Raw genomic sequence first — 20,014 nt, 5'->3', positions numbered from 1 at the left:
GTGTCTGCACAACATAGATTGCTTGTGGTCGATTGGGAGGTTGCAGTGGACAAAAGTAGGAAATATTCAAGACAGGGGGAGAAAAGGATAAAATGGTGGAGACTGAAAGAGAAGAGTTTGAAGAAGGAGTTTAGGGAAAAGGTGCTAAAAGGAATAAAGTTACCAGAAGATGTGCAAGAGTGGTGGAAGTTAAATAGTTATATCATAAGGAAAGTTGGAGAAGAATTGTTGGGAAAAACATCAGGAAAGGGAGTGCCGGAGGGAAAGGAGGCCTTGTTGTGGAATGTGGAAGTGCAAGCGGTGATAAAACAAAAGAAGGAGAAGAAGAAAAGATGGGATTCAACAGGTAGCCAGGAAGATAAAGAAGCATATAAATTAGCAAATAAGGAGGCAAAAAGGGCTGTGGAAATAGCAAAGGCAAGGGCAGTGGATGAGGCGCATGGGGAACTGGAAAGGAAAGATGGAGATAAGCAATTAATGAGAATAGCCAAAGTGAGAGACAAGGCATCAAAGGACTTCTCATCAATAAAACAGATTAAAGATGAGAGGGGAATGGTTATACAGGACAAGGAGAAGGTTAAGGAAAGGTGGAGAGACTATTTTAAGAAGTTACTAAATGAGGAAAACCCAAGAGCACTATGCGAGGATGGAGAGACGAATGAAAGAGTAGTGGAAGGCATAAGCAGGAAAGAAGTGGAAAGAGCACTCAGAAAAATGAAGAGGGGGAAAGCAGTAGGTGCTGATCAGATACCAGTAGAGGTATGGAGAAGTCTGGGAGAGGAAGGGATCGATATCCTATGGGACTTTATGGAAAAACTGTGGCAGCAGGAGAGGATACCTGATGAGTGGAGGGAAAGTATACTTGTGCCAATCTATAAAGGAAAGGGGGATGTGCAGGAATGTGAGAACCACAGGGTAATAAAGTTAATGTCTCACTCGATGAAGATCTGGGAAAGAATTGTGGAAGGAAGGATAAGGCAGGAGATAGAAATAGGAGAGGAACAGTTTGGTTTCGTGCCTTTTACAACAGATGCGGTCTTTGCTTTAAGGCAGGTAATGGAAAGATACAAGGAGATGCAAGTAGAGTTGCACGTGGTGTTCATAGACCTGGAAAAGCATATGATAGAGCGCCCAGACAAGAGGTATGGAGATGCATGAGGGAGAAGGGTACATCAGAAAAGTACATAAGGCTTGTGAAGGAAATGTATGAGGGAGTGGTGACGCAGGTTAAGACTAGTGTAGGTATGACTGAGGGGTACTCTGTAGAAGTTGGACTGCACCAGGGATCAGCTCTCAGCCCATATCTGTTTGATCTGATAATGGATGTGTTGGTGAGAGAAGTGAAGAGTAGAGCACCATGGAGTATGCTGTTCGTGGATGATATCGTACTGTGCGAACCATCTCAAGGAAAGGTAGAGAAGAAATTGGAGGAATGGAGGAAAGCATTGGAAGAGAGAGGCATGAGGATAAGTAGAACAAAGACAGAATATATGGTATTAAATGTAGAAGATGAGAGCTCTATAAAACTGCAGGAGGAAAAGCTACCATCAGTTTCGAAATTTAAGTATCTGGGATCGAACATTGAGAGGGATGGAGGACTGAGTGCAGAAATACAGCATAGAGTGCAATGTGGATGGTTTAACTGGAGAAAGATGAGTGGGGTGCTGTGTGATAAGAAAGTAAATTGTAAAATGAAGGGAAGAGTGTATAAAACTGTGGTTAGACCCGCATTGATGTACAGTGCTGAGACATGGGCGATTACAAGGGCCCAGGAGAAAAAGATGGAAGTGGCGGAGATGAGGATGCTAAGATGGATGTGTGGTGTGATGAGAGGAAGGACAGGATAAGAAACGACTACATCAGAGGTACAGTTAAGGTGGGGCCTCTGAGTAAAAAATGCAGGAATCTAGGTTGAGGTGGCTTGGACATGTGGAACGAGGAAGTGAGGAGTATGTGGGTAAGAGGTGTGAAAAGTTGGAGGTGATAGGGAAGAGGAAGGGGGGGGGAGACCTAAGCTGAGATGGAAGGACAAGGTGGCAGAGGATTTAAAAGAGAGAGGATGGAGGAGAGAGGAAGCCCAGGATAGGGAGGAATGGAGGAAAAGAATTAAGGACGGAAATGCTGACCCCATATAAATGTGGAAAGAAGGCGAAGATAAAGAAGAAGATATAATGGTATCACATCTGTATTTGTTTTCTGCTGCTGCTGCTAAATTTTTTCCATCTTATTACATAATGTTAATTTCAAACATTGATCACAACGAAAGGCATTCATATGGCTTGCAGTATATTTCTGCGATTATTTGTAAATAAATAAATATGTCTAAATAGTTCTTTCTTTCTTATCAGTAAAAAGATTACTGGTACGTTTTGGGAGAAAATTTAAATTGATGTGGCCACCACTATGTGTTCCAATTGTTTCATTATATTATTTAATTTTTAAATGATCACCTGTTCAAGTTGTTTTAATGCATGGAACATGGTTTTAAATAACAACTGAAATATCTGAATTTTTTGGCCATGTATTTCAATTTCAATTTTTGAAATTAGAATAATAGATGTGAAGTGGCAGGGAAAATTTGTGATGTGATTGTAGAAACAGGTTAAGAACACTCTTAACCTGTTGTTGTTGTATTGGGTAGTGCTCAAAGGCATCATTTTAATACACATTAAACTCATGGAAAAAATTACAGCATCGTTGCTATAACGTCTCATATTGCGAAATCCTGCAATGAGTTGCCTAGCCTTGCACTTTCAAATTAGTAACACTTTCCTGATAGTGAAGACTATTGTTACTTATTCTTGGTTTCATGCCACCACCCAGACAGCACTGTTTCAAGAATTTTTTTATTTTCCTCTTCGGTGGATGGGTAGGCATTGTGAGTGTAGGCGTATACAACCTAGAAGTGAAATATTTTTACGATATGAGAGGTGCTAAAAGTGTGTGAATTAACACGACATAGTTGTGGTTTTTAGGCCTCTGACTGAAGGAATTTATTAATACGTATTGAGTAGTGTTCAAGGGCATCATTTTAATATACAGTAAACTCAATGACAGGTCCAATGAAGTTTGCAATATAGCATCGTTACTCTAACATCTCATATTGTGAAATCCTTCTCTTCTCTGTTGGAGAAACATTACTTATTCGAAATTGCACCTTGTAGGATTTTACTATATGAGCTCTGCTGCAAACTTCATTTGCTCTTTAATGAATTTACTGATATATTAAAATGATACCTTTGATCACTACCCAATATGTATTTGTAAATTACCAAAGTCAGAGACCTAAAAAGGGCCATAAATGCATCACGAATCCCTACTTTATACTGACACATTTTGTTGGAAACATAAAAGTGTACTAAAACTCAAGTGCAGTATCCAATTCTGGATACTGCACTTGAGTTTGTCATTCATCTTGAATTTTTGTTCTCCTAGATATTCCTCATTGACCTAAACAAATGATAATCACGAGTTACTAAATATGGACTGGGTAATAAATATGGACACTTGGTCACTTAGTGACACTGCTCCTGCCTCTATGTGGCAGGGCTTGAAAAACTGGTTAGCATCCTTTCTCCATTTATAATCCATTTATAAAATGCTCCTGGTCCATTAGTAATCTCAAAACTTAAATCAGGGGGATCTGCTTGTCGAAACAACACATCACAAGCACTCTGAACTACTTCAAATGACTACATTTGGAGAATACTTGTTTGTTTATTTGGTTTTTAGGAGCATTAGCAACTAAGGCCATATTGCTCTGGGGATATGCGGTGGTCATTCCCTGACCTTTCCGCATCCTCCGTATTTGGTGGTCACGGGCTCGAACCCCAGTCTAACCAAGAAGCGTGTGCTACGCACTGCTGCTCCTGCCCATCTGGCTATGGAGGTGGCCAAGAATACTTGTAAAGGTGTCCCCTCATGCTAACTAAACAGTAAAAGAGTCATCACAACCGAATGATATCTAGACATGTATTGTATCTTATGTACAGCAGCTCCAGAATGTTTGTTTGTTTGTTATTTGGTTTTTAGGAGCATTAGCAACTAAGGCCATATTGCTCCGGGATATGCGGTGGTCATTCCCTGACCTTTCCGCATTCTCCGTATTTGGTGGTGATGGGCTCGAACCCCGGTCTAATCTCCAGAATGTTAGTTCAACTCCACCTTGGTACGCTGTAATGAATACAAAACTCTGTAAAAGGCCAGAAATGTGTATAATATCAAGTTTGTCCAGTGTGCCAATGCCAACCTACACCATGAGAAGGTGGGCCACTCTAAATGTGAATCATGGTGGACCCCAGGCACAACAATCATTGTTTGTCCTAAAGGATGAAATCCTTCACCCACTAGAGTTATACCAGTGGGTGTAATGATCATAGAGAGTTACCTCAAAAATAGAAGTTACCTTCTATTTTTAAGGTAAAAATTTCTATTTTATACTGAAAGTGTACCACAGGGTTCAGTACTCTTTGCTATTAGAATAAACAATTTAGTGCAGAACATTTTGGGTAACATAGACATCTATCTTTATGCCGATGACCTTGCACTATCTTGCAATTGAAAGACAAGTGCAGCTCACAATAAACAAAATATAATCATTCACTTTTGTAAAAAGTGTTAACTACATCCAGAACCTTAATTATCACTGGAAACTCAATCAATACCAGTTACCAACAATATCCGATTCTTGGGTACGATGGGTGCCTCCGTAGCCAGGTGGGAAGGAGCAGCAGTGCATAGCACACGCTTCTTGATTAGACCGGGGTTCGAGCCCGTCACCACCAAATACGGAAGATGCGGAAAGGTCAGGAAATGACCACCGCATATCCCGGAGCAATATGGCCTTAGTTGCTAATGCTCCTAAAAAAAAAACCAAACCAAACCTTGGGTACGACATTTGACACCAAACTGACATTTCAGAAACACATACTACAAACACAAACTGTCTTTATGAAAAAGTTGAATATACTTAGTCATCTCATTTATGACATGGAAAGCTGATCACTATACTCTATGCCACCTATACCAATGTTTTGATCACATCTCGATTGGATTATGGTTCCCCAGTTTATGATTCCATTTAAAAGACTTTTAGCATGTCTCAACCCAGTACAACACAGTAGGCTCAGGATTGCTTTTGGGACATTCAGAACTTCACCAGTCCAAAGCCTATATATAGAAGCCAGTGAACCTCCAATTCACCTTCACAGAAAGATGCTGCTCCTCAGTTATGCAGGTAAAATACATAGCCTTCCATCTCATCCCATCTAGTCATACCTCTATGATCCCCAATGGGTAAACCTTTTTAGAAATAAACCTCATGAAAACAAACCTACTGGAATCTGTTGACAAGAGCTTATTCAGCAGTGGAATATGCATTTTACCAATTCTCATCAAGATAGAGAAACTGTACAATCTCCATGGAAAATGTTCATACCTTCATGTGATGACTACTTCTGATATTGGGAGAAACACTCCCTGAACAATCAAACCTTTCAGAAACTACATGCAGCTCACTCCTTGGCAAATGCACAAACTCTGTAAATTTATACTGATGGCTCCAAAAGTGACACAGCTGTGGGAGCTGCTGTGGTTTTACCAACATCAACAAGCTGTCTCATTACCACAGAAATATAGTGTTTTCACTGCAGAACTCTATGCCATTAAGATGGATTTGACCTTTCTTGCTAATGATTTCACTCTGAAGACTACAATCTATACAGACTTTTTGAGTGTAGAGAAAAGCCCTCCAAGGCAATTCTCACTCTCCACATTCATTTATAAATCAAATAAGAACTCAAATATTGGAACTTTATAACAATAAGCAGACTGTCACGTTTTTTTTTGGATCCCAGGGCACACTGGAATACCAGGAAATGAACATGCAGATAAAGCAGCAAGAAATCCCTTTGACAACTGTATGCAGATTCCTTGCACAGACTGTAAACTAATCATACACAGAGTATGCAATGAAAAATGGAGAGAAATTTGGCATAACCAGGTAAATAACAAGTTACAAAATATAAAACAGAATCCACAGCTATGGAAATCTAGCATCCCACTCAAACAGACACAGAGGTTGTGCTTCCAGAGCATGTATTGGTTATACCCACCTTAAACATTTCTATTTATTGCAAGGAAATAATCCCTCATATGCTAGCACTGTGATTTACCACTAACTGTTAAACATATTCTTAAAGAGTGCGCTTGTTATCATTCTGCCAGATTCATATAATTCCAATCCCTATCCAGAATAAACAAGTCGCTTCAACTTAGGCATATTATTGGGGACAACTCCAGTTTATCTGAGTTTGTCCACTATCTAAAACTGATTAATATATATATATGTTCTTCTAAACTCTTTTTATTAATCTGTACAGTGTTTCTCCAAGGTAACAGGTGCAATTGGGCCATAGTAGCCCTTGTGACAAAAAAAAAAACCTCTACAACAACAGCCAGCAAAAATCCTGTACCGTAGTTGTCTAAACTAACATAGAAAGTTTAATAAAATTAAAAAACAAAATAAATAAAAATTAAAAATACAATAAATAAAAACTTAAAATAAATAAAAAAAATTAAATAAAACTGGAAAATTAGTACAAGTTAAGATACATATATGCAAATATGCACAACCTAGAAATATTCATAACAAATTTACATTTCTGTGATATCTTTCACAATAGATTCATATAGCATTTTACGAAGAATTATATTCATGTATATTAAAGGTAGCGAGTAATAGTCAACAACAAAATATTTCGGTGTATAGGTTTTGAGTAAAAATAGTTCAAAGGTCAGAAGTTCAAAAACTTACAGGTGTTGTTGACTTATGCAATTTCTATAAGTTTAGTATGGCATTATTCAAGAGAAGAAGTAAGAGCGTTAGCATTAGTAGTTATATGATCAAAGAAAGGAAGCTTATACTGCATCAACCAAAAAAAAAAAAAAAAAAAAAAAAAAAACCTACAAATTTCTGCACATCAATTCTACAACTCTTTCCTCAATTTGAATTTATTCCCCCCCCCCCAGGTTCATAATCTGAGCAAGAGGAAGAATCCCATCAGCATTCAGCATGCTCAACCCATTCAAGACCTTATACCTCTCAATCAGATCACCTCACAGGTGCCTAGTCTCTAGCCGCTGCAATTTCAAGAACTTAAGCCTCTCTTGGTAAGAGGATCCCTTCATTCCCCTCACCAATCTTGTTGCTCTTCTCTGTACACGCTCAAGCAAATCTACATCCTTCCTAAAATGAGGCCTCCAGACCTGTACGCAGTACTCAAGGCATCACCTGACCATTACTTTATACAGAGGGACAATCACCTCCTTTTCCCCGCTAGCAAAATTTCTGTATATCATTGACAAATCCTCATGACCTGCCCAGGCAGCCTGTCTGCATTGCTCAGAAAACTTCATATCTGACTGCACAATTACTTCCAGGTTTTTTTCATTTTCTACCACCTTAAGTGTAGTACCACACAGTTGGTACGTTCCTCTGGGGTTACTTCTACCCATATGCAAAGCTTTGCATTTGTCAATGTTAAACTTTAGTTGCCACTTCTGAGCCCATCTTCCCAAATTTTGTCCTGTTGCAGTAGCACACTGCCATTACTGTCATTAACAACCCTGCCAACCTTTGTATCATCTGCAAACTTCGACATTAAGCCTGATATACCTTCATCAATATCATTGATAAATATACAAAACAATAGTGGACACAACACCAAACCCTGTGGAACTCCACTAATAACATTAGTCCCCGAAGAGCAGCGCCCATTGATTACCACCGTCTGTCTTCTCCCACTCAACCATCCTTTCAGCCATTGTAACAACTTACCCTTAATACCATTCTGCTCCAATTTGTACAGTAGTCTTCCATGTGCAACAGTGTCAAAAACTTTCCTGAAATCCAAGTATATGATATTAAAATTATTTTTTGTAATATCCAATCAAATTTGTCAGACAAGACTTTCCCTTAACAAACCCATGCTGTGTCTGAATTATTGCTGCAGTCTTGTCTAGATGATACTGTAATGCATCTTTAACCAGTGACTCCATTATTTTACCCTGAACAGAAATTAAACTAATTAGTCTGTAATTACTCGTGTCACCCTTCGATTCCCCTTTGTGAATTGGGGATACATTTGCACATTTCCATTCCATGGGGACCTCCCCTGAGTCCAAGGATGCTCTCATAATTATGACTAAGGGTTTGCTTACTTCCTTTGCTGCCTCCTTTAATATAACTGGATAGATCCCATCCACCCCAGGTGCTTTCTTATGTTTAACTTCAACAATTTCTCCTCCACTTTGCTCTCAGTTATTACAAAATCATTAAGCACCCTGCTACAATTTGATAACCTTCTGGCATTTTCAATTCTTAATAACTCCTCATGTGTGAATGTAGATGCAAAATACTCATTCAGTTTGTTTGCTATCTGAGCAGGATCATCAAGTGGACCAATCAGATTCATTCCCTTCCTTTTAGAGTTTATGAGTAAAGAAATCTTTGCTGTTTTTCTTAGCATTCTTTGCCAAAAATTTCTCGTAATCTGCCTTCGCCTGCCTAACCTCCTTTGTGACTTGATTACAGACTAGCTTATATCTGCCATAGGCTTCTGTGTCGCCTGATAATTTATATGTATCCCATGCATTTCTCTTCTCTGCCATGAGTCTTATTAGTTCATTTGACAACCATTTAGGCCTAAACCTTGAAGTGTGTGTGTGTGTGTGTGTGTGTGTGTGTGTGTGTGTGTGTGTGTGTGTGTGTGTGTGTGTGTGTGTGTGTGTGTGTGTGTGTGTGTGTGTTTTTCATCCATATCAACTCTGTACACTACCTTAGATTCTATGTGCTTCTTAACCAATAGCATAGCCCCCACCCTCCTGTCTTTTTCTGTACACATTGTATTCACCCTATAAGTTATTAAAAACTCAGAAGTCATTTATTTTCGTGGTGTGTGTGCACCTGCGTGTGTGTACGTGCACACAGTATTATATAAAATAAATTATTAAAAATCATTTTGAATATGTGAGTACATTGTAATCGAGTTTCAGTATTCAGAAGGACTATTTTACTTATCAGGGCAAGATCTAGGATTCTGGAGCAAGAGGAGGCCAGAGACAGAGAACGTTACGTTGTCAAGTTCATAAAAATTATGAAATATTTGCGTAAATTAAACAACTTCAATTCTTATCTAGCCATCCTTTCAGCATTGGATTCTGCACCTATTCGTAGGCTTGAGTGGCAAAGAAATATTACCGAGGTGAATATTTTTACCTGCGTTGCAGCTTTTTGAACTTAAAATTAAAACTACTTATTATATCTACTATTTAATGAACTTATATCTATTATTTAATCTACTATTTAATGAACTTATATCTATTATTTAATCTACTTATTTATTTTTATGATCTAATTAATGTTAATTAATTAAAATCATTTAAGTAGTATTATAACAACTGTGACTTCTTGTTTTAACTATTCATTAAATAAGTTCATTTAGTTAATAATAATAATTATTATATAATTGTCTAAATGATACCTAAAACTCTTCAGTTTTCCAAAAGAGAGTAGTCAGGCTAATTAATTATTCCTGATTTATAAACTCACTACATTCATTTCTGAAAAGACATTCAGTTTTCTTCTGCATACCTTTTCTATAGCTATTTTCATTGACTGAAATGTCAGTCAATGAAAATGTGTTCAAACTAGTCCATTGACTAGTTTGAACACATACATCATTTGGCCAGTATCCATTCACACTTACCACTGTAAAATGCAAGGCTTTGCATCTCATAAACAGTTGTCTAGAGTAGATTGCTACCCAGGGTAGCAAGAAAAACTCAAGATAGTTGATCATGAAAAGTACTTGGAAACAACTATACAGTCTTTTATGAAGTTATCTAAACAGTGTGGACTGGCTGCTAGTACAGTTCATGGGGTTTCTGTCAGTGATATTCAAGAACTTTGTCAGTAGAGACATAGCTGATTATATAAACCAATGGTCAAATCACATCTTGAAGACAACATACTGCCTTGGAAATCCCATTTTAAACCATGTGAAACTGTTGGAAAGGATAAAGCAGTGGTTTTCAACTTTTTTTTAATAACGGCACCCCTGAGTAATTTATTTTATTTTGCGGCACCCCTACTCAATTTTCTGCTTGTTAGATCTGATTCTCTCTTTGTATATATATATATATATATATATATATATATATATATATATATATAATATTAAAAAATATATATAAAATATTTAAAAATACATAAAAAATATTTAAAAATATACATGTTATATCAGTTATTACAATAATATAATTATAAAAATTACATTTCATAATAAAAATTATATATGTACAGTATATAATAATTTTATTCTTTATATAGAGGTACTAAGTAAACATCAATTATAGATCACCACAAAATTAAAAAGATACTGTACACCTTTTTATAATGAAATAAACATAAATTTAAAAAAATAATAATTTTAAGTAACTTAAACCCAAATTCCGTGGCACCCCTGAAATGTTGTTGTGGCACCCTGGTTGAAAACCACTGCGATAGAGAGAAGAGCAACAAGGTAAGAATTATTCATATAAGAGAAACTTGAGCTCTGTCGGTTGTATATTATATAAAGTAAACAAGGCATCTGTAGGATGATCTGATCAGAGCATTATGGCTTTAAAAGGATTGAGTAAACTAAACACTGAGGGTATCTTTAATTTTAATCATGTTACATATATGGGGGACACAAATTTAATTGAGAGGAGACAACTATGGAGTAGATGTCCAAAATTTTTTTCCTTTGGTCAAAGAATGATTAACTGTTTGAATAAACTCCCATGTACTGTTGTGGAGGTTTGAAGTTCATCTAAATTTTTAAATAGAAATTGAGCAAACACTTAAAAGAAATAGGTAAATGAAGTGAGGGAAAGTGACATTTGTTATGCTCAGTTGGTTTTTTTTTGGCTGGTGCCAACAAATTATATGACAGTTTAAATCACTTTTCACCATTGCCATGATAAACCAGGAAAATAAAGAGCGAAATATTAGAACTTGAACTATGAAATATGCTTTTATAATTTCAAAATGTTAATCTCATTAATATCTCTCCGGTTTCTTTTTTACTTATCCCTTAGAAACTTTATTTTTTTGGCTGAACTTGTATTTCAGTTATTTTTAATTTTGAGACTTGTATAGTACTGTATTTTCAGATATATGGGAAGAAAATGGGAAGCATTCAAAGAACTTATCTTGGAAGCTACTAGGCTTTACATACCAACTAAGAAATATTGTTCAAGGTTTAGGCCAAAATGGATGTCAGATGAACTAATGAGGCATATGGCAGAGAAGAAAAATGCATGGGATACTTACAAATTAACACATGACACAGAAGCCTATGATAGATACAAGTTGATATGCAACCAAGTTACAAAGGAGGTTAGGCAGGCGAAGGCAGATTACGAGAAATCCTTGGCAAGGGATGCAAAGAAAAACAGCAAAGAGTTCTTTACTTATGTAAACTCTAGAAGGAAGGGGATGAATCAGATTGGTCCACTTGATATTGATGGGTCAACTGTTGATGATCCTGCTCAGGTAGCTAACAAACTAAATGAATATTTTGCATCGACATTCACACATGAGGAGTTATTCAGCAAGGGGAATGCCAGAGGTGTATTCAACTCTAGCAGTAAGCTACAGAATCTTGAAATAACTGGGAGTAAAGTGGAGGAGAAACTGTTGAAGATAAACACAAGAAAGGCACCCAGGGTGGATGGGATCTATCCAGTTATATTAAAGGAGGCAGCAAAGGAAGTAAGCAAACCCTTAGCCATAATTATGAGAGCTTCCTTGGACTCAGGGGAGGTACCCATAGACTGGAAATGTGCAAATGTGACCCCAATTCACAAAGGAGGATCAAAGGCTGACACAAGTAATTATAGACCTGTGAGCTTAACTTCTGTTCCAGGAAAATTAATGGAGGCACTGGTTAAAGAAGCACTGCAGGATCATTTAGACAAGACTTCAGTTATAGCTCAGACACAGCATGGTTTTGTTAAGGGGAAGTCTTGCCTGACCAACTTGATTGGATACTATGATGCAGTCACAAAAGAACTGGATGCAGGGAATAACTTTGATATTATATACTTGGATCTTAGAAAGGCTTTTGATACTGTTACACATGGAAGACTGCTACACAAATTGGAGCAGTGTGACATTGGAGGCAAATTGCTGCTATGAATAAAGGGGTGATTGAGGGGGAGAAGACAGAGAGTGGTAATCAATGGACACTGCTCATCGTGGACTAATGTTATTAGTGGAGTCCCTCGGGGCTCAGTGTTGGGTCCATTATTGTTTTCTGTATTTATAAATGATATTGATGATGGTATATCAAGCTTAATGTCCAAGTTTGCAGATGATACAAAGGTTGGCAGGGTTGTCAAGGACACTACTGACACTATGCTGCTGCAACAGGATCTGGAAAGGTTGAGCAGATGGGCTGAGAGGTGGCAAATGAAGTTTAACATTGACAAATGTAAAGTACTACACATGGGAAACAGCAACCCCAGAGCAACGTATCAACTCTGTGGTACTACACTGACAGTGGTAGAGAATGAAAGGGACTTGGGGGTGGTTGTGCAGGCAGATATGAAGTTCTCCGAACAGTGCAGACGGGCTGCAAGAGTAGCTCATGGAGTATTGTCAATGATATACAGGAATTTTTCCAGCAGGGATAAGGAGGTGATTATTCCATTGTATAAGGCAATGGTCAGGCCACACCTAGAGTACTGTATACAGGTCTGGAGGCCTCATTTCAAGAAGGATGTAGAGCTGCTGGAACGAGTACAGAGAAGGGCAACAAGATTAGTGAATGGAACAAAGGGGTGCTCTTACGAAGAAAGGCTTAAGTTTTGCAAATTACAGTGTCTGGAGACTAGGCACCAGCGAGGTGATCTGATAGAGGTGTATAAAGCCTTGAATGGTTTAAGCATGCTCAATGCTGATGGGATTCTTCCTCTAGCTCAGAAAAATCACCTGAGAGGACATAAATTCAAATTGAGGAAAGACAGATGTAGGATAGACGTGCGGAAATTTGCCTTTAGCCAGCGGGTGGTTGGTTGGTGGAACAGACTTCCATCCCTTGTGGTGGAGGTTGATAGGCTAAATAAGTTTAAGGCTCAGCTGGACAGGTATTTTGAACGAACAGAGGGGTGAAGTGGATTTTTTTTTTTTTTTTTTTGGCTGATGCTGCATAAGCTTGCTTTCTTGCATCAAATGCCTCTACTAATGCTAATGCTAATATGGTAAGCTTACTTGCATGATAGAGCCAATGCAGTAAAAATTTCCAAGTTATATATTAAGAAATAATTATAATGCAACATACTTTATATTTTTAATGACAAATTGAAAAATTTTTAATTATTTTTTAAGCTTATTTTCCACAAAACAAAACTTTAGTCAATGATTTTTCCCCCTTTTCTTTTTTTTCCCACCTGTGGCGGAAGAAAGGAAAGCATTAGCAGTGGCAGATGATGCAAGAAAGCAAGCTTATATGGCATCAGTAAAAGGAAAAAAAAAAAAGGACATCTCCCATTTCACTTTCATTCCCTCCAATATTTTGTTTTGGAGGGAATGAAATTTATTTATTCTACAACCATCCTACCTCAGTTTGAATTTGTGCCTTCTCCATGTGTGTGTGTGGACTGAGCAAGAGGAAGAATCCCATCAGCATTGAGCTTGCTCAGTCCATTCAAAGCTTTAAAAACCTCAATCAGATCACCTCACAAGTGTTGTCTCCAAATGCTGCAAATGGCAGAACTGAAGGCTTTCTTGGTAAGAGCACCCCTTTCTTCCGTTCATCAGTCTTGTTGTCCTTCTCTGTACCCGTTCTAGCAGCTCCATATCCTTCCTAAAATGAGGTCTCCAGAATTGTATACAGTACCCAAGATGTAGCCTTGACTATCGCCTTATACAATGGGATAATCACCTCCTTATCCCTGCTAGCAAAATTCCTGTATATCATTGACAAAACTCCATGAGCTGTCCTGGCAGCCTGTCTGCATTGCTGAGAGTACTTCATATCTAACTGCAAAATTAACCCCAGATCTTTCTAATTTTCCACTACCTTGAGTGTACTGCCATACAGTTCTGTTACTCTGGGGTTACTGCTACTCATATGCAGTACTTTGCATTTATCAATGTTAAACTTCAATTGCCATTTTACAGCCCATCTGCCCAACTTTTCTAGATCCCATTGCAGTAGCTTACTGTCATTACACCCTGACAACCTTAGTTATCATTTGCAAACTTGAACATTAAGTGTGATATCCTTTTATCAATATCATTTGATAAATATAGAAAACAACAATGGGCCCAACACTGAACCCTGGGGGACTCCACTAACATTAGTCCACAAAGAGCCAACCGGGATAGCCAGGTGGGTAAAGTGCCTGCCTGGTAACCCAAAGGTTGCGGGTTTGATTCCCGCCTCGGGCTTGGATCAAAGTACTGCAAAAACCTTGGGAGGTGCATTATGGCCACAGAAGCCTATGCGCCAACAACTACCAAAAAAAAAAAAAAAAAAAGTCCACAAAGAGCACTGTCCATTGATTATTATTCTCTGTATATTCCCACTCAGCTATTCCTTTATCCATTGCAGCAACTGCCCTTAATGTCACACTGCTCAAATTTTTACAGCATTCTTTTATGTACAACAGTATAAAAGCTTTCATGAATTCCAAGTATATGATACAAAGTAATTTTTTTGCATCTAGTTTTGTTTTGACCACATCATAGTAACATTCAAATTGATCAAAGATTTCCCCCTTAACAAACCCTTGCAGTATTTGAAGTATAATTGCATCCTTGTCTAGATGATCCTTCATTACTTCTTTTACCAGTGACTCCATTATTTTCCCTGGAACAGAAGCTAAACTAACAGGCCTGTAATTATTCATATCACTCTTTGATCCCCCCCCCTTGTGAATTTGGGATACATTTGCACTTCTCCAATCTGCAGAGACCTCCACTGAATTCAAGGATGCTCTCATAATTATGGCTAATAGTTTGCTTACTTCCTTTGCTGCCTCCTTAATATAACTGGATATATCCCAGTCACCCCAGGTGCCTTTCTTATGTGTACCTTCAACAATTCTCTACCACTTTCCTCTCAATTATAAAATCATTTAGCTCCCTGGTAGAGATTGATAGACATCTCCTTCTCTAAAGAATTCCTCGTGCGTGAATGTAGATGCATTTTGCATCTACATTCACACATATACTCTTTCAGTTTGTCAGCAACCAGAGCAAGATCAACAGTCAAATCAATATCAAGTGGACCAATTTGATCATCTCCCTTTTAGTGTTTACATAAGTAAAGAAGGGTGTGTTGTTTTTCTTTGCATCCTTATTAAGATTTCACATAATTTGCTTGCCTGACCTCCTTTGTGATTTGATTATAGACTACTTTATATCAACCTTAGTCTTCTGTGTTGCCTGGTAATTTATATGCATCCCATGCACTTTTCTTCCCTGCCATAAGTTTCATGAGTTCATCTGACATCCGTTTTGGCCTATACCTTGAAGGGTATTTCTTAGTTGGTATGAAAGGCCTAGTAGCTTCTGTGATTAATTCCTTGAATGCTTCCTATTTAGAATTTATTGATGGTAACTTCATCAGTTGGTCCCGCTGTATAGAATTGAAAAATTGTCTGAGACTAAGTAGTCACCTATACAAAACCAAAAACCCATCTCTTTACCCTTGACGGTAGTTACGTCCTTAAGTAAATCACTGCCACCTAGTGATTCTTTTATCTGCAGATTCTTAATGTGTGAATAATCACTGCTAACAATCAGATCAAAAGTATTACTCCCTCTTGTTTCCTCCCTGAAATGCTGCTGTAGAAAACAGTCATCCAATAAATCCACAGAAGTCTTCGAGGTATGTGATGGAACAAACAAGTTCCAGTCAATATTTTGAAAGTTAAAAACTATCATTATAAGACATTCTGATTACTGGCCCACTTTATTTCTCTGTACAGCTGTTCGTTGTATTCATCAGAGTCATTAGGCCTATAATGCACTCCTACTCTCAATTTTGCCTTCCCAGTGCTTATGTCATACCAAACTCATTCAACATTGCACTGGCCACCCATGTCAATTGGATGTACTGCCTTAGATATTATGAGTTTCTTTACTAAGAGCATAACCCCCCCCCTCCTGTCTGTTTTTCTTTCTGTATATATAGTACTCCCCATATTCAAATTCTGCATCTCTTATATCTGAGTCACACCACATCCCTGAAATCCTAACAATGTCTGTATTGACATTAGCATTAGTAGAGGCATATGATGCAAGAAAGCAAGCTTATGCAGCATCAGCCAAAAAAAAAAAAAAAAAACTTCCACTTAACCCTCCGTTCGTTCAAAATACCTATCCAGCTGAGACATAAATTTATTTAGGCTACCAACTTCCACAACAAGGTAGTTGGTTGGTGGAAGTCTGTTCTACCAACCAACTACCCATTGGCTGAAGGCAAATTTCCGCATATCTATCCTACATCTGTCTTTCCTCAATTTGAATTTATGCCCTCTCAGGTGATTATTCCGAGCAAGAGGAAGAATCCCATCAGCATTGAGCATGCTCAAACCATTCAAGACTTTATACACCTCTATCAGATCACCTCGCTGGTGCCTAGTCTCCAGACACTGTAATTTGCAAAACTTAAGCCTTTCTTCCTAAGAGCAACCCTTTGTTCCATTCATTAATCTTGTTGCCCTTCTCTGTACTCGTTCCAGCAGCTCTACATCCTTCTTGAAATGAGGCTTCCAGACCTGTATACAGTACTCAAGATGTGGCCTGACCATTGCCTTATACAAGGGAATAACACCTCCTTATCCCTGCTAGAAAAATTCCTGTATATCATTGACAAGACACCATGAGCTACGCTTGCAACCCGTCTGCACTGCTCAGAGAGGCACCTCCATAGCCAGGTGGGAAGGAGCAGCAGTGCGTAACACACGGTTCTTGATTAGACCAGGGTTCGAGCCCGTCACCACCAAATACAGAGGATGCGGAAAGGTCAAGGGAATAACCACCGCATATTCTCGGAGCAATATGGCCTTAGTTGCTAATGCTCCTAAAAAAAAAAAAAAAAAAAAAAAACTAAAATAACAAACCAAAAAACTGCTCAGAGAACTTCATATCTGCCTGCACAATTACCCCCAGGTCCTTTTCATTCTCTACCACTGTCAGTGCAGTACCACAGAATTGATACGTTGCTCTGGGGTTGCTGTTTCCCATATGTAGGGGCATATGATGCAAGAAAGCAAGCTTATGCAGCATCAGCCAAAAAAAAAAAAAAACTTCCACTTCACCCCTCCATATGTAGTACTTTACATTTGTCAATGTTAAACTTCATTTGCCACCTCTCAGCCCATCTGCTCAACCTTTCCAGATCCTGTTGCACTTCAAATTTATTTACTATACTCCTAGCATTGGTGTACATGTATTGCTTCGGGGGCTCACATCTGGTGAGTATGGGCTGAGCAAACGCAGGGTCCCGAGCTGGACATCATTCTTCTCTTTCTTGGCTTCTTGGTGTGATTCCCTTCTACTTCTGTCTCTCTCTCTCTCTCTCTCTCTCTCTCTCTCTCTCTCTCTCTCAGGGTAACATGGGATTTTTTTTTTTTTTTTTGGCTAGTGCACAATAAGCCTCAGGCTTCCTTGCACCATATGGGTAATAATAGTAATAATAATATACATGCACTTATTCTTAGTTACCCTAACACAGTATTTACTTGTTTTGTGATGTCTCCCAGCAGTTCTTGAAATCCCTAGCATCTTGTTTTTAAGGCTGTGGCTTGTTTCAATAGAAGTAGTGCAAGAATCACTTTTACCTCTGCCTGTGGGTACTGTTAATCTATTATTCTGTGCATCTCCCCCCCGCCCCAAGTTAGTGGTTTTCTGATCCAGCTAACACTGCCTCGATAGCATCAGCAAATATCGTTGCATCCTTTCTATTTAAGTGTATCCCATCTCTGTAGAAGCAGTCTCTCCTGTTAACTAGCAAAGACCATGTTGTTCAAAATTCTGCCCTGTGAGTCTTGCACAATCTCTCCAGGGCTGAATTGATTTTCAAGACTCCCATCAATTTCAGACACTTTCAAATTTAACCACAACTTGCGACTTGTTTTTTTAACATTGCCTGTACTTGTTAAGTGTGCAGATATCCTACTCTTAATGTCATTAGTGCCAACATGTATAACAATATCACCTTTGGTGCCCTTAAAAGATAGCTGCACAATGTCATCAACTTTTGCCCTTGGCAGACATACCCTGGTCCTATTCCTCCCATCCTTTTTGCACAGTATATTTGTTTCCCTGACAATAGTTACCGAGCTCCTGTGGGACCAGTGCATTCTGCATTGGGGGTTGCTGCTGTGTTACCTGATGATCAAGTGCAAGCTCTGGCATTGGTGGACAGCTAAGAGCTTGATTAGCCCCCAATTTAATACCTTCTAGGGCATCCACCAACTTCTTCAAGCTATTATAAACGTCCATAACAACACTGAGTTGGTGCCTAATATCCTCATGACACTCCTTACATAGAGCACACACAAAGACATCCCTTAGCGATATAATGTCCCATTCCTGATAGCTCTGCAAACATCAAACAAGCTACACATCTTATAGGGCCGTGGTTTGGAGGGGAAACTGTCGCCCTCAGTTCTCCCCAGTACCACAATTTTTATTCAAATTCAGTATAATTAAAAACACTTCACTAAACAAATACAGTAAACCCCCACTATTCACGGTATCTGTATTCGCGATCGCCGATTTAATATAAGATGAAACCTAAAAAAATGTGAATTTTAAAGCGCTGTGAATATTTTCCGCCATAAAAAACATGGGCGTGGCTAAAATTATCTTTCCCGGTCAAAACAGCGCTCGGTGGGTGGGGGGAGAGGGGTGAAAAAATCGCGAGCCTGGATGTTTCTCGCTAATCCGTGTTCAGTATGTGTTATGCGTTTGTCATGGAAGGTTTCGTTGTTTGCTTTTAATTTATATGTTTATAAATTGAATAAATTTATCACTTTATAAATTGAATAAATTTATCAATTTATAAATTGATATGCTTACAAAAATGATAAATCTACCGTTTTGCAGTGTAAAACAGACTTTTTCGAGTGTGTTAATGGAAGAAAGTGACTTTATCGTGGACAAGTTCTTTCTAACCCCTACAAAAATATGGCTACGAATAAAAAGAGAAATGTGAAAATATCAAAGAAGGTGATGACATTAGCAAATAAAATTGAGTTATTAGACAAAATTTCTAATGGTGAAAGTGTCCCCTCAGTGGCAAAACATTATAAAATCAATGAGTCAACGGTACGATCAATCAAGAAATTGGAAGAAAAAATCTGCCATAGTATCCGTGAAAATGCGCTAATTATTTCAAAAATTTGCTCTGTAACTCATGATGTTAAATTAGAAAAAATGGAAAAGCTTTAAATCTGTGGATAGAAGACCGAACTCAAAATAAAATTCCGTTAAGTTCACTCATCATTCGCGAAAAAGCAAAACTCCTTTATCAACACTTTAGCGAAACTGGTGATAGCACTGGTGGGATGTTTTTTTTGCTAGCAAGCAAAGGCGCTGGTTTGAAAGATTTGTTTGAAATTTCTAATAAATATTACATTTAATATTAAATTGTTATTTTCATTTTGATGCCATATGCTTGCATTTCACTATGTACTGTCTATGTACATAGTCATATTATGAAGGTACATATAATACATACATAGACAAAATTTTAGAGTAGTTTTTCTTATATATTTCATACTTTGGAACGGAACCCCTTTATTACTATGGTAGCCATAACTCAGTATTCGCGTTTTCGGTATTCGCGACATTTCTCAGGAACGTAACCCCCGCGAATTGCGGGGGTTTACTGTATATCTAATTCAGTAATAACACTATATACCAGTTATGCTAAGAAGTTTACGTTAC

At 38.1% G+C, this 20,014-nt stretch overlaps 1 protein-coding gene across 3 annotated transcripts in view; it reads left to right on the top strand.

Annotated features, from left to right (window-relative positions):
- The window catches only part of C3G (C3G guanyl-nucleotide exchange factor), a 410,407-nt gene that overhangs the window by 354,341 nt on the left and 36,052 nt on the right, over positions 1-20,014 (top strand). For 2 of the 3 annotated variants that reach the window (XM_090368667.1, XM_090368668.1), the window contains exon 16: positions 9,083-9,263. The exons of the other annotated variant lie outside the window; for it this stretch is intronic. In XM_090368667.1, the coding sequence (XP_090224793.1) occupies positions 9,083-9,263 (181 nt within the window). The remainder of the gene's footprint in view (positions 1-9,082; positions 9,264-20,014) is intronic. 3 annotated transcript variants of the gene reach the window in all.

The sequence above is a fragment of the Mastigoproctus giganteus genome, chromosome 2 (genome assembly GCF_048544385.1).
Source record: "Mastigoproctus giganteus isolate SK-2022 chromosome 2, ASM4854438v1, whole genome shotgun sequence".
In the NCBI taxonomy this organism is placed as follows: domain Eukaryota; kingdom Metazoa; phylum Arthropoda; class Arachnida; order Uropygi; family Thelyphonidae; genus Mastigoproctus; species Mastigoproctus giganteus.
Note: the sequence above shows the minus strand (reverse complement) of the source record. Positions and strands in the feature narration are given on the sequence as shown.